This window comes from Barbatula barbatula, assembly GCF_947034865.1.
Source record: "Barbatula barbatula genome assembly, chromosome: 3".
NCBI lineage: Eukaryota > Metazoa > Chordata > Actinopteri > Cypriniformes > Nemacheilidae > Barbatula > Barbatula barbatula.
This window is the reverse complement of record NC_136764.1, coordinates 4,995,576-5,008,131: the sequence shown is the minus strand read 5'-3', so window position 1 is coordinate 5,008,131 and position 12,556 is coordinate 4,995,576. Positions and strand designations below refer to the sequence as shown.

The 12,556-nt window shown below is 39.8% G+C and overlaps 1 protein-coding gene across 2 annotated transcripts in view; it reads right to left on the bottom strand.

The window, feature by feature from the left end:
• Window positions 1-500: 500 nt before the first annotated feature.
• The window catches only part of nrd1a (nardilysin a (N-arginine dibasic convertase)), a 16,057-nt gene continuing 4,001 nt past the window's right edge, over window positions 501-12,556 (bottom strand). Inside the window, exons 6-31 of one of the 2 annotated variants that reach the window (XM_079451551.1) lie at window positions 12,132-12,205; window positions 11,936-12,031; window positions 11,661-11,783; window positions 11,522-11,579; window positions 11,354-11,427; window positions 10,309-10,378; window positions 10,027-10,104; window positions 9,825-9,945; window positions 9,463-9,521; window positions 9,299-9,353; window positions 8,330-8,434; window positions 8,059-8,182; window positions 7,747-7,833; window positions 6,604-6,723; window positions 6,408-6,459; window positions 6,080-6,230; window positions 5,871-5,998; window positions 5,599-5,761; window positions 4,440-4,471; window positions 4,229-4,367; window positions 4,057-4,104; window positions 3,627-3,679; window positions 3,460-3,543; window positions 2,953-3,160; window positions 2,757-2,846; window positions 501-1,844 (exon numbers count right to left, since the gene is read on the bottom strand). In XM_079451551.1, the coding sequence (XP_079307677.1) occupies window positions 1,623-1,844; window positions 2,757-2,846; window positions 2,953-3,160; window positions 3,460-3,543; window positions 3,627-3,679; window positions 4,057-4,104; window positions 4,229-4,367; window positions 4,440-4,471; window positions 5,599-5,761; window positions 5,871-5,998; window positions 6,080-6,230; window positions 6,408-6,459; window positions 6,604-6,723; window positions 7,747-7,833; window positions 8,059-8,182; window positions 8,330-8,434; window positions 9,299-9,353; window positions 9,463-9,521; window positions 9,825-9,945; window positions 10,027-10,104; window positions 10,309-10,378; window positions 11,354-11,427; window positions 11,522-11,579; window positions 11,661-11,783; window positions 11,936-12,031; window positions 12,132-12,205 (2,614 nt within the window). In that variant the 3' untranslated portion in view covers window positions 501-1,622. The remainder of the gene's footprint in view (window positions 1,845-2,756; window positions 2,847-2,952; window positions 3,161-3,459; window positions 3,544-3,626; window positions 3,680-4,056; window positions 4,105-4,228; window positions 4,368-4,439; window positions 4,472-5,598; window positions 5,762-5,870; window positions 5,999-6,079; window positions 6,231-6,407; window positions 6,460-6,603; window positions 6,724-7,746; window positions 7,834-8,058; window positions 8,183-8,329; window positions 8,435-9,298; window positions 9,354-9,462; window positions 9,522-9,824; window positions 9,946-10,026; window positions 10,105-10,308; window positions 10,379-11,353; window positions 11,428-11,521; window positions 11,580-11,660; window positions 11,784-11,935; window positions 12,032-12,131; window positions 12,206-12,556) is intronic. The other variant, XM_079451552.1, reaches the window with a different exon arrangement.

Here is a 12,556-nt window from a genome sequence, read left to right as displayed (position 1 = left end):
GTAAATCTATAGAACTATGGAATGATACAAATGTAATTTCAGGTATTATGTTGCAACCAAAGAATGTTACAAATAAACCAAGTTATGTTACACCTTTGCATCTAGCCACACGTTTCCCAGAATTCCTAGAATAAATGTACTCTTGTAATATATATATATATATATATCTATATATATGAAATGTTTGGTTCCAATATCAGACATTTTTCAAAAATAATGTTTTAATTATGTTAGTTAGCTTGGGTTTTTGTTATTAGGGCTTAAATCAAAACAAAACAACTGCAGTTTGATTGATATTAATTGGAATGCACAAAAAAACAAGATTTTTGAACACTTAAAAACAGAGTTTGCATTTTGGAACCAAACTCTTCATATATACACACAGACACACACACACACACACATATATACACAGTATAAGCATGGACAAAACTATTGGGATGGCCCCCTTCTTATGAACGTTTATGCATTGCAAAAAAATATGAATGCTATATCATATGGCCTATTAATTCATTTTATTTCCATCTTTGTCGTATCACTTTTGGATGGTTTTTGCTGTTCTGATGACAGTGTGATGACTATATCCCTGTGTACAAGTCATTGATGGCTTTGGGTGAACGAGTGCCTCAAAGATCTTCAGGTCTTAGTTAAGTTCTTCCACACTAGACTAAATCAACGTTGCTATAAAATCAAAAGCACACACGTTTTAAGATTGCAGCATTTACATTCGTACTAGCGGAAAAGTCAAACATATTCATTAGAAGAAGACTTGCCGATACCTTTGTCCATGTCTAGATGTACAGTGTATGTGTATATATATATAAAACAATTGCCCTTGATTAAATCAAACAAATATGGACTTACGGACGCCTAAACAATTAAAACAAGGTGGTTGAAAATACAAAGTAATATGCGGTGCTGTAAGACATGAAAAACATTTTGCTATGGAATTACAAAAAATGCAAAAACGTGCAGCATTGCACAATATAATACCAGCGACATGCGTAAAGTGTGAAAATGAAAACGCATCCGAGCCATCAGCAGTGCTTTTAATAAATATATATTTGCACACTCTCAAATCAAGCAGTGATATTAGGCATCTCTCAGATCACAGGTTGAGTTTGTGCTAATGCAGAATGAAGCAGAAAGAGACGCAGCATTACAGTGTTTTTCTCGTGCGTACTCGACTCTAATGCCACTATCAGAATTCCTCATCATCAGACATCGGCTGACCACCATAAAAGCAGTCCAAACGTCTCTCTCACTGCATCTCGTTCAAATACGGTCACACATTTACCATAACATTATGATTTGATTAGTACCAACGTAACACTGCAGTCCTATTGATAAAATACACACGGCTCAATGTCATGTTTCTGTTCTTAAGGTCCACTACGGGCAGGCAGGGATATAACAAGCGTTCTTCTTGATCTGTGCCACACACGCACAACATTCACACCATCATCATTCCAACGGCAGAGCTCAGGATATAAACACTCATTAGGAGCATCGGGACAAGCCCCTCCCACTCATCTTTGCTTAAATGCGACTGAGAAAACAAGAGATGGAGAAAGATGGAGGCGGGGGGTGTGCCGACAGGCAGAGCGAGTCCATGACGGGGTTTATTTAATAATCTTATGGTAAGGGAAGAGGTTGAGAGTAGAAGTGAAGACCCGGATGTCTGCGATGGTTGTGGCGGAGGCCAGCAGAGGAGAAGCCGGGAGGAAGGTGAGTTTGGACACCTCGCCGTACAGTGACATCTTGCTGCTCTCCTCATCCTCTCTTTCAGCACACGGCTGTTCCTCGGTCGAAGGGTCATTTTCTTCGACCCCGTAACCAACCACCTGAGGAGACAACACCTGTTCTTACAACGGGTTTAGAACGAACACGAAACCGATATTCCAAGTGTGTTTGGAAAAATGACTTCGTAATGAATATATTTTGTGCTGTTTGTAGGTTCGATTGAGTTTCACTATTTAAGGTGAATCAAGGATGTCAGGTGTTTTGGAGTTGGCGTTTTTGGTCTGGGGTCGTCGGGCGAGTTTTGTTCCACGAATCTGGCAACCCTGCCCACGCGTGTCACGTGCCAAAACACACGAAGACAGGCCACGGGACACGATGAGTCGATGTGAAGTTATCCACATATATTTGAATTTAGTGTTTTTACATTTCAATTTTCCTAAATACATTTTTCTCTCACATTATACATTACATAGAGCCACACATCAGGTGAATTGATCATTTGTGTACCATTCTGTAAACTACTAACAATATTTCTCCCAAACTTCAAAAACAAAATAGTATTCATGTGCAGAAAATGAAAACTAGAGAAACGCGTGAAAATAACCGTAAAGATGCTCTGTAGTTTTTCAGACCTCAAATACCACAACAAGTTAAGATTCACTTTTGAGCAATACAACAGTAATATTCCTACATGTGTTTAGGAACAGTATGAGGCTGTATGTTATATATAGCATGATACTGCACATGATTCCAACGAGAAGACATTTACTGTCTGGAGTTAGTATTATTTATGTATGCGTGTGCTTTTAGGAGCCCTATATAAGATAGAACAGCAGAGTTTTAATAAAAAAATGACTGATGTGATTGAATGAGGGCGAGTGAATTATGAAAGAAATGCCATCTTTGAGTGAACCTTTCAAATCGGAAAAAGATGAAGAATAAATATTGAAAGAAAGGCCTCAACAGTGCACTGTAGTCTACTGTCAAGTGAAGAAAACGGCCGGTGAACTCACATGCACGCTGAGCTTCCTGCTTCCTTCCCCTCTGTGTTCCATAAACCAGTTAACAAGTTCGGCTTTGGTCATGAGCTTCAGTGCATCAATCTGTCGTACAAGTACAAAATAAAAACGTCTGAGCATCTCCCCGCAATTCTTCATTAACACGTTACAAACCTGTCAGATTCTTCTCAGCTATGACAGGAGTCCTCACCTCTCGGCTGAGTCTGTCGAAGACGTATTGCTGCGTGACCACCTCAGTCCAGTTCCGGTCCACCTCCTCGCCGAGATGAGTGTCTTCACAACTCTTCAGCTTGACAAGAGCGGTCACCTGTGTCTTAAAAGCCTCGTCGCTCAAGTTGTTCATCTTCTCTCCGAAGCTTACCAGGAACTCCTCGATCTTTGTCTCGACCAGCTCAGTGCTGGAATGTGGAAAGAGAGTAAGAAAGTTAATGAACAACAAATAAATAATCATAAACATGCTACAAAAGCCGTTTCATTAGTTTCATCTCAAGTGATGTCACACGGTCTTTATCATTCAGCAAAAGCTTCATCACTTCGAAAGTAATGAGATCCAATCCAAGCAACACTACAATTTAGCCGAGACACGGGAGACGCTAAAGGTTAATTATGATTTGGAGGTCAAGAGACTACAGCTGCAAACTTCACATCGTTACGATGCGGCAGCCAACCGCAAACAACACGCACGGCGACAGCTCACTTGAACTTCGTGGCCTGCGTCTCCACCGTGACCGAGAACCCAAGGACGCCTGACGTGTTTCTACAGGTGGGGTAGACGTGATATCTGCGAAAACAGATGGAGTACCTGTAATTAAAACCAGCAAGTGCAGCAAGATAATGTCTTGAGAGCGAATGCTGGAGACTCACCCGAGCGTCTCTTTGGTTCTGAGAAAGTCGAAGCACGGTTCCTCCATGTGCATCTGCAACACGACAGACACAGTGGTTAAAGCAAAGCTAATGTGACGCCGGGAGTCACAGAGCGGTTTTATAGCGAGTCACATTTTACAGTGAGGGCCAGCTCGACTTTTCACAAAGTTACTGCCGAGAAAGACAGAGAACTGGACAGCATCCAAAGTGGCCTTTTGGTGTAAACTAAAGTGGATGAGTTGAGCTTTCGGCCATGAAGATGTGTGTGCTCAGCACCCTGGAGTGCAATAACGGAAAACTGGCAGGAAGGACCGAATTCATTGTTTGAAAACCCCCTGTTCCTATTTGGTTTGTACTCATATAGTTACGCCAGGATCTGCTTAAGAGTGTCCCTTGAGACATGACGTAAACTAAACCGAGTCCTACTCACCACCAGCAGCTCCATCAGAGTGTGTTCACGCAGGTTCTTGGGCCCAGACTGACAAGGGTAGAAAGGACAGAGATGTGGGATAAGACGGATGACGATGTGAGAAAACAATGCATTGCTATTACAGGTAGGTCACATGTTTTGAAATGGATAGTAAGAGGACTACTAGTGTTACCTGGTAATACACGGTGACCTCAGAGTTTGCATCTCCCTTGTTGAGAGACTTGACTTTGCAGAGATGATGTTTCCGAGGGATCTCGACCACTCTGAAGAGGACAGGGACCTCTACAGACAACTTCTTGAACTGCAATTTGCTGAAAGGTAATGTGACACATTAAAAACGGCTACACACAATAAAATCCTCTTTCTCTGAAAAACACACTTACTCTGTGACGTAGCGCAAAAACTCCATAGATCCCTACAGGCAACGAAAAAGAGAAACAAAAGGGTTAAAAACACACTTTTCCCTTCCTTTACCTAATTCTTTACAATACACGTATAATTATGATTTAGAAATAGAGCTCTCAGGTAGAATTTTGTGGGAACTGTCATGTTTTTCAACTCATGTGAAGCTACCAACCACATAAAGTTAGCAACTTAACGTTTAAGTTACAGGCAAACCAGAACTTAGGGCTGCCTCTGTTTTCTATTAAACAATTGCGATTAGGGTGAATGTATTGTGAAAGCCTTAAAACAGACAATAAAGATAAATGATAATTTATTCAGTGAAGAAAGTATATCCTATGTGACCATTTTCTAAATCATAATATTTACTAGCGAGTGACCTTAACAGAAAAGACCGTCTTGAGCACACAAACTGAAACTGAGATATGAGGATGGTGTAGTTTTGCTGTGGACATGCAGCAAGTCTGGAATCACTTTGACAAAACAAATCAACACAAAATGAAAAAACATAAACGATGATAAAACTCATGATGGAGAAATGTCATATGAACGCAATTGGTGAGTGCAGATCAAGGATGGTGGATGTAAAATGCAGCAGATACTGCAGATCTTTTCTAAGAATACGCAATAATTGCGATGATGTCAAATAATCGTGATGAGATGATTATTTAATAATTGTGACTAGCCAAAGAACCCAGAAATAAACCAGATAACAAACTTGTATAAACGTTTTAAATGCTTTTCGCTTTTAACATATTAGTTAGACTAAAATCGTAAAGACATAACTATATTTCCCAGGAACCCATGATATTATCGCAAATTCTGGTTGACCCGTTTATCATCTGTAAGACTTGCAATAATATTATCAGAATTGTACAATGCCAATATATGTTTGTGTATGCATTTGTTGTTCTTCTCTATTACCTCTAAGGTTTATCTTATCTTTTAAGTGTGTTCAACTTTTCTTGGTCAGCTGCTTTGATGCAATTTAAATTGCAATTGAATTGAAAACTGATCACCAAAAAGGGTCTTCGCTATGATGATGTTAACTCCAGCATTGTCTGTATCTCTAACGAAAAATATCAAGCACTGTATTTTTAAGGGAACGTGTGCATGAAAAGAGCTCCGAATAAAACTCACGACTCTAGTGAAGTTTCCCTGCACCAGTCCTTCAGCAAACAGCTCAGACTTAAAGCTGCTCACAAACTCCATGAGGTCATCTACAGTGAGACCATCAACCACAGCCTGATACTTCTGAATGGTCGACCAGCGCGAGTTCTCCAGAATCAACAGCCTCACGTCCCTGAAGAAACCCAAAGAAACAATGAGGACGGACAGGAAACCAAGAGAGAAACTATGTGACATCATAACCAACCAGATCAGTATAAAAATAAAATGGCAATCCGACGCACTTTCCCAGCTTCTCGGGCTTAATCAGGATATTAAAGTAGGTTTTCTTCAGCTGCTCTGCAAACATGCTGAACACGTCCGGGGCGGCGGAGAAATCGGCGAAATAATCCACGATCAGGTTGAACAGTAACTGAAAAGAGAGAAACGACAGTGTTGATGAAATACCGGAAGAGATGTTTTAATACAACCAGATGTCGCGCATGGTACTTACAGGTAGTTTGTGGTTAAAGCCCTTGACCTTGATGACCAGGCCGTGCTCTCCAGCCACCAGTTTATATTCCAGCTGAGCCACGTCTGCCTCGTAAGCCGGTTCTGCCAGGTTGTGGACCAGGATATTCACGAAAATGTCGAAAAGCACCAGACTACGCCAAGACGACATGAAGAAGAGTAAACGGATGAGCGGGAATAAAAACCAGACATGAAATGATTTCGCAAGACCTGAGCGGAAACATTAATGACGAGATGGGGTTGCCATGGATACGGCATTTTCAATATCCGCTCATACATAACGGAAGGCTTGCGCGTGACCTCAGGCTTACTTTTTAGGAGACTTCTGAACCACGGGTGATATGAGGTGGAACCGCACATACGCTGGAGAAAGAGAGAGAAATATGAAATGTGAGGTGGGAAATGAAGCAAAGAAATTGAAGGTCGCTTAAAAAGACATAAACGCTCTCGAGTGAATGTGTTCAGCGATAAACATCAGATACGTGACCGGTTTCCTCTCAAACGCACCTTTGGGGATCTTGAACTTGTTGTCTCTCTTGTACCACAGACAGCCTCGGTCATTGTTTATTATCCTGACGGGGTACTCGGTGTCGGCACAGTCTGATGTTTTGAGGGTGAAATCAGTAGCTGAAGAGAGAAAATAAGATTTGAATAAATTACAAACTAATAATTAAATACAAATAAAGCCTTTTATGTTCACTACAAAAGGAAAACATTAAAGCAGGGCATGTCATTTATCCCAACCACACAATCGAAATGATTTACTTGAACTACGCCATTTCAAGCAATGTTTATCAATTAAACTTTATTGTTGCACGTGATATGCGTTTAAAGATGCAATCCAAAACTTTTTTGGATTAAATATTAACAAGCGCGTTTATTGATTTTATTCACAATTGTTTTTTACAGAATGAGTTGAGGCAAATAAACAACAGCCCTTTTTTTATTTCTCTAATGTGGCACGTTGTCGTATTTTATGTCAAATATCTAAATTGCTGTATTTATACAAAGGTCTCTTTTGATATACACAAACAAAGACTTTGTGCTTTTTCTAACTTCTTTAAGAAATATCAGCGTATCCACATTTACCAAGTTTGCAGAAAAAAACAGCGGCCCCTGTTTTTCAAAACATGAACTGCGATTCTCTTAAGGTCTCAACCGATTAATCGTCACATATTATAATCGATTTCGTCCGGCTCACGGTGAAGACTTTCATCCCTATTGACTTCCATAGTTTACATTTTTTAAATGGATATCAACGGTGCCCCAGAACGGTTTCGCAATCCAACATACTTCAAAATATATTTTGTTAAACAGAAAAAGGACACAATCACATTTCCTATTACGGCTGTCAATGATGTCCCAGAAATGTCGGTTACTAACATTTTTCCAAATATCTTTGTGTTCAAAATGTATAGTAATTTGACTATTTTTGGGGTGAACTATCCCTTTAACTGTAAATGATGTATAATTTGACATTTCGCAGTTTTTTACATGCAAGTGAAATAACCTGTGGTGTGATGTTTTCAACAGAGATGGCGATAGAGAGGCAAACGTTATGGATTGCAGCTTGAATTCAGCATTTCTCACAATGTTTCTCTAGGGGTTTGCGAATCCCGTTTGGCAAACGCGGCATTCAGATATACGCACCGATGAATTTGTTCTCAGCAGGCAGGTGAAGGCTTGGGTTCAAATCAAAATCTCCAGCCCAGAGCTCTTTCCAGGGCTGCTGTATGTCTGTAGGGCAAACAAAGATTTGCATCAAACAATTGTGTGTCTCTTCACATGTCGTACAGAACAGAGATTCTTTACAGCCTAAACAAACCTGTGCAATTCACACAGATTCGGTCAACATCTATACGCAGGTCAGTGATCATCACGATTAAAACATCAAACTTGTTTTTTATCCTGATCGTTGCTGTGCGTACAAAAGTGAAATTGAAATGAAAATGGTCCACAAACCTTCAAGCGTGTATTGTGTCCCGAACCATTTTTCCCTGAGCGGGCATTGGCCTTCATGCTCGGGGGACAAAAGGAGCAAGTTGGCCTTCGCTGGTGTGAGGAGGTCCAATGGAGCAGAGATCACCTAAAACGAGAAAACAACACCTGTGGTGTAAATATACGAAGTTCCTTGTTATGTTTGGCTGTGAACAACATGCTCGAATCGAATATCTGTATCCATGCTTTACGAAGCTGAACCCTGTAAATCAACGGTGTCTGTGATGGGACTGACCTCTGGTTTGTACTCAAACATAAGCTGGTCTCCTGTCAAGAAGTCCTCTTTCGGGAACAGCTGCATGTTCTCGCAAACGTTCTCCACGTATTCAATGGGATCAGTCTGTCGAAAAAAAACACAAAGTGCTATTTCAGTTTACACAAGTACTCATGAACCGACACTTTATTGGATTGTTTTTGTGGTCAAGAATGTTCTGCGACTCTAAACAAATCCCTCGTAGACCGACAACTGTGTACAGCGCTTAAGTCGATTTCTTTATATAGCACTGTTCACAATTTGTGTTATTCAATGCAACTATAATATATCCATAATATAATAATACTAATATTAACAATTCATGAAGTGTATTTTATGTCATCGTAATGAATTAGCTTGCAAGAAACGTGTAATGTAACGCTACGTTAGCCTGCCAATGATATCGGACTTTGTCAATTAATTTGGTAGCGTAATGCTACACAGTGTTGCGTGTTTCAAAAAGTCATACAGTCGTCATTTAAAAAGCAAACCACATTTAGTTTCCTTTACTCGCCAAAGAGTAATCGTGATCCATAATAACAGAACAACAAATGCCCAGATGCTCTATAACCACTTCCACATTTGCGTGTTGCCTTAGTTTCTACAACTGAGGGTATTGCGGAGCATCGGATATTAAGTCACTGATAAGCGTCAAATACAAGGGAGACAAGGGACAGGCCATTGTTTTAAATAGGAATTTCTCTGGATTTGCACATTCTTGGGAACATTTGGGATAATGCAAGTACAAACTGCATGAACTATATCACACTGCAAGTGATTCGTTGGATATTTCATAACAAAATGATTCCATACTGTGGCTTTACGTTTATTATGTGATGTGTGTTTAATCAATTCAGGAAATATTACTGTAAAAATATGCCTTGCAAATACATGAAATATGTGCTATATTCTCATTTTTTACAGTGTATATGATGTTGATTTCATCCTTACCTGTTCCTGATAATGAAACTCATTGGCCTCTATCTTTTGAATTTCCTCGTATATTCTGCAGAAGAAACAATCATTATGTTTATCTAAAGGTCTTGCAAGGCCAAATATTCAGTGCTGTGCATGCGAAAGATCTACAAACTGTTCAGTACACATGAAGGGTCTACCTTTGTTGTGGCCCGAGGGTTTGAAGCATTTTTAAGTACTGGAAGACCAGATGAGCGACCTGAATAAATAAAACCAGCTGTATTATCACAGATGCATTCGTTCTCAGAGGCAACACACATTAAAGCCATTGTGTCTGTCATCATTTAAGACGGTAAAAGCTTTGTAATACTATTTTACACACATCCACAAAAAGATGTTCGTCTCTAAGCCTTCGCCCTGTATTTCTCTAATGACATTAAGTGTGAAAGAATATCATGTCTTAAGGACGCTGGCGACTGTAGTTGATGTTTTCTGACACGTTTGGGAACAGCATTGCAGAAGCGTGAGACAAGCAGAGATAAGGACGATGAGCGCTGCGGACCTCGCAGAAGTTCTGATAGCCTTCATCGGTCAGAGTGATGGAGATACTGAAAATGGAGTAGGTGGAGTTCTGATCAAAACCAGTTTCACTGTTTCCACCGAACAACGCCAAAGCCCAGCACCTAGACAAAGAGATTCAGGCGTGAACACTATATGGGAAGTGAAACTGTTGAAATAAACAAACCATTAGAGAAGTCACTTACTTCCTCCTGAGAACTGACAAGATGCTACCGGCTCCCTCGTGTCCGATCAGCCAGGCGATGTAATGAAGAGGTTTTACCCTGAAAACAGACGCAGACAGCTTTGGCTAACCGTAACGTTATTTAAGAAATAAAGTCAAGCTGGGACAAATCCATACAAGCAGGGCATGGTAAACTAAATCGATGTGATGCTTAACAACTACACAGCTCTCTTCCAAAAGATGACCAGTTGTTTACCAAAACCCTCATGGGGATATAACATGTGAAAGGTTGATTGACATTTACCTGTAATGCTTCTCTTGAGGGGGGAGAGCCCAGGTGATGGTGAGGGCATGAACTCTTCTGACAGGCACCACTGAAACAAACAGAAACTTGTTATATAGCATATCAACACTTTCACAGACGGATCATGATTAAAGGAGTCCACCCAAAACTTTCTCCTGGATGTCTTCCTGTCCTCAGCTGAAGACACGGCTTTTTTATATGAATGTTGTAGGTCACAAATGTTGGAGATCAGAAAAGATCCATTATTAAAGTTATCCAAATGACTCCTGAGGCGAAGCCATTATTTTTTTGTTTATTTAATGAAATCAACCTCCAAAACAAGTATATTAAGAAAATATTAAATCAAATATTGTGTCACGGTGATCATTTGAATTGTATCGGTTCTTATGCGTCTTGTTACTAGTTGTCAATTAATTTACATTTATTTACATCCTGGAGTGATTTTGGTTACTCTAATGACGGATATATACGTTAAAACATTTTGTTACCTATATATTTACATTTAGGCATTTGGCAGATCATTTAATCCAAAGCGACTTGTATTGCATAATCCTAGACATTTATACAGAGGTATCTGCAATCCCCTGGGATCCATCCCACAACCTTGCGTTGTTAACGCAATGCTCTTACCACTGAGCTAAAGGAAAGCTTGAAGTTATATATATATAGACTGATATCATTTTATAAAAATGATCTTCAGTTGTGTTTAGATGAAGAAACAAAGAAATGAAGAATTTGGTTCTAAAATGAGATAAATGAGTGCATTAATATCAAGAAAACTACAGTTGGTTTGTTTTAATTTGAGCCACAATTACTCAAAAGATACAGCTAACTAACACAATAAAAACATTCATATTTCGTGTTTTTTATGGAGTTATCTCATTATGGAACCCAACTCTTCAAATAAACATCTAGGATGTCTTTAGGATGAGCAATCTAAAACATACGGTGATTACTGAATAATCACAAGCAGCGTTTAGCTCCACCTCGTAGACGAGACTCAGCATTTATAGCATCTTAACTGAAATGTCCGATCGTATAATACCTCTGTAAAGTCTGTTAAAGGCAGGTGTGTCAAAAGGATCCAGCTGATGTGAAAAATCAGGCTTCGGCTGGCCACTGAAAGCATCGAAAAGAAATAATTAAGCAAATCAATTTCATTTTATAGAACAATACTGTTAGCAGAGCTACAATAGCACTGGGTGTCTCTTACTTGTTGGGTATCTGGCTGAAGATTTCCCGAACCCATTCCTCAAGAGTGTCAAGTTTTTCTATAAAATGACACCAGAAAACATCAACATCAACCGAATAACAATCTCGTGTCTACGTCAAACTATGCACCCAGTACGTACCTTTAGACTGGACAGCTAAGGTCATATAGTGGGCGGAGTAGTACCTCTTCCAAAACTCGCGGAGGCGCGTGTAAACGTTGATGTTCTTTTCCTTAGGCTCGCTCTTCAGCGTCTGTGCATTTCCTTAAACACAATCACGAAAGCGCTTAAAAAGCTGAAATAAATCTGGGACCTGTCAGTAAAAGGTAACTGATGCTCCGAAACAAATCAAAGAGGATGGATCTATAAATCTAAAGCGGCTTTGTAACTCAGAGACCGTGACGTGTTTGACTTACCCCAGCAGAACTTGCTCATGGGATGGTCGGGCTTCGCCAGGCTGCCGAAGAGCATTTCCTTACGATGAGAGTCTGAAGGCTTAGCTAGCTGATATTCTGCAACGACAATATTGCTATTCTAATATTCTGTTGCTGTTACAATATTCGTAGAAACAAATCTGCGTTTTTTTTATCTGTAACTGATGCATCACTTTACCGCTGTCCACAGCTTCAACCTCTCGGTCGACAGCGTCTTCAATCATGAGAGGACAGATGAAAAACTGAGCCCATCTGAGACACAAATGAAAATCACATTCTGATAAAGGTACGTATCCAAAAAAAATTCATTTTCTAAGCCTCATGTTGTTCCAGACCAATATGACTCTTTCTATTAACGGCACAAACACAAAAGAAGTTTTACAATGAACAGAAGCCGTTTTCAACTAAAAACAGTAATTTTATGTGTTTTGTCTGTTTATTTACACGGTTTTGAGGAACTGAAAACACACTCTTTTGAAAACGGGTCTCAAAGTGCACGTTTTTGAAAACGACGACGTTATCGTCTCCATGTAAACTTTGAATGCATAATACAGCATTTGTATTCCGTTTCCCGGATCTGCGCAAATGCAAATCGATTCGATA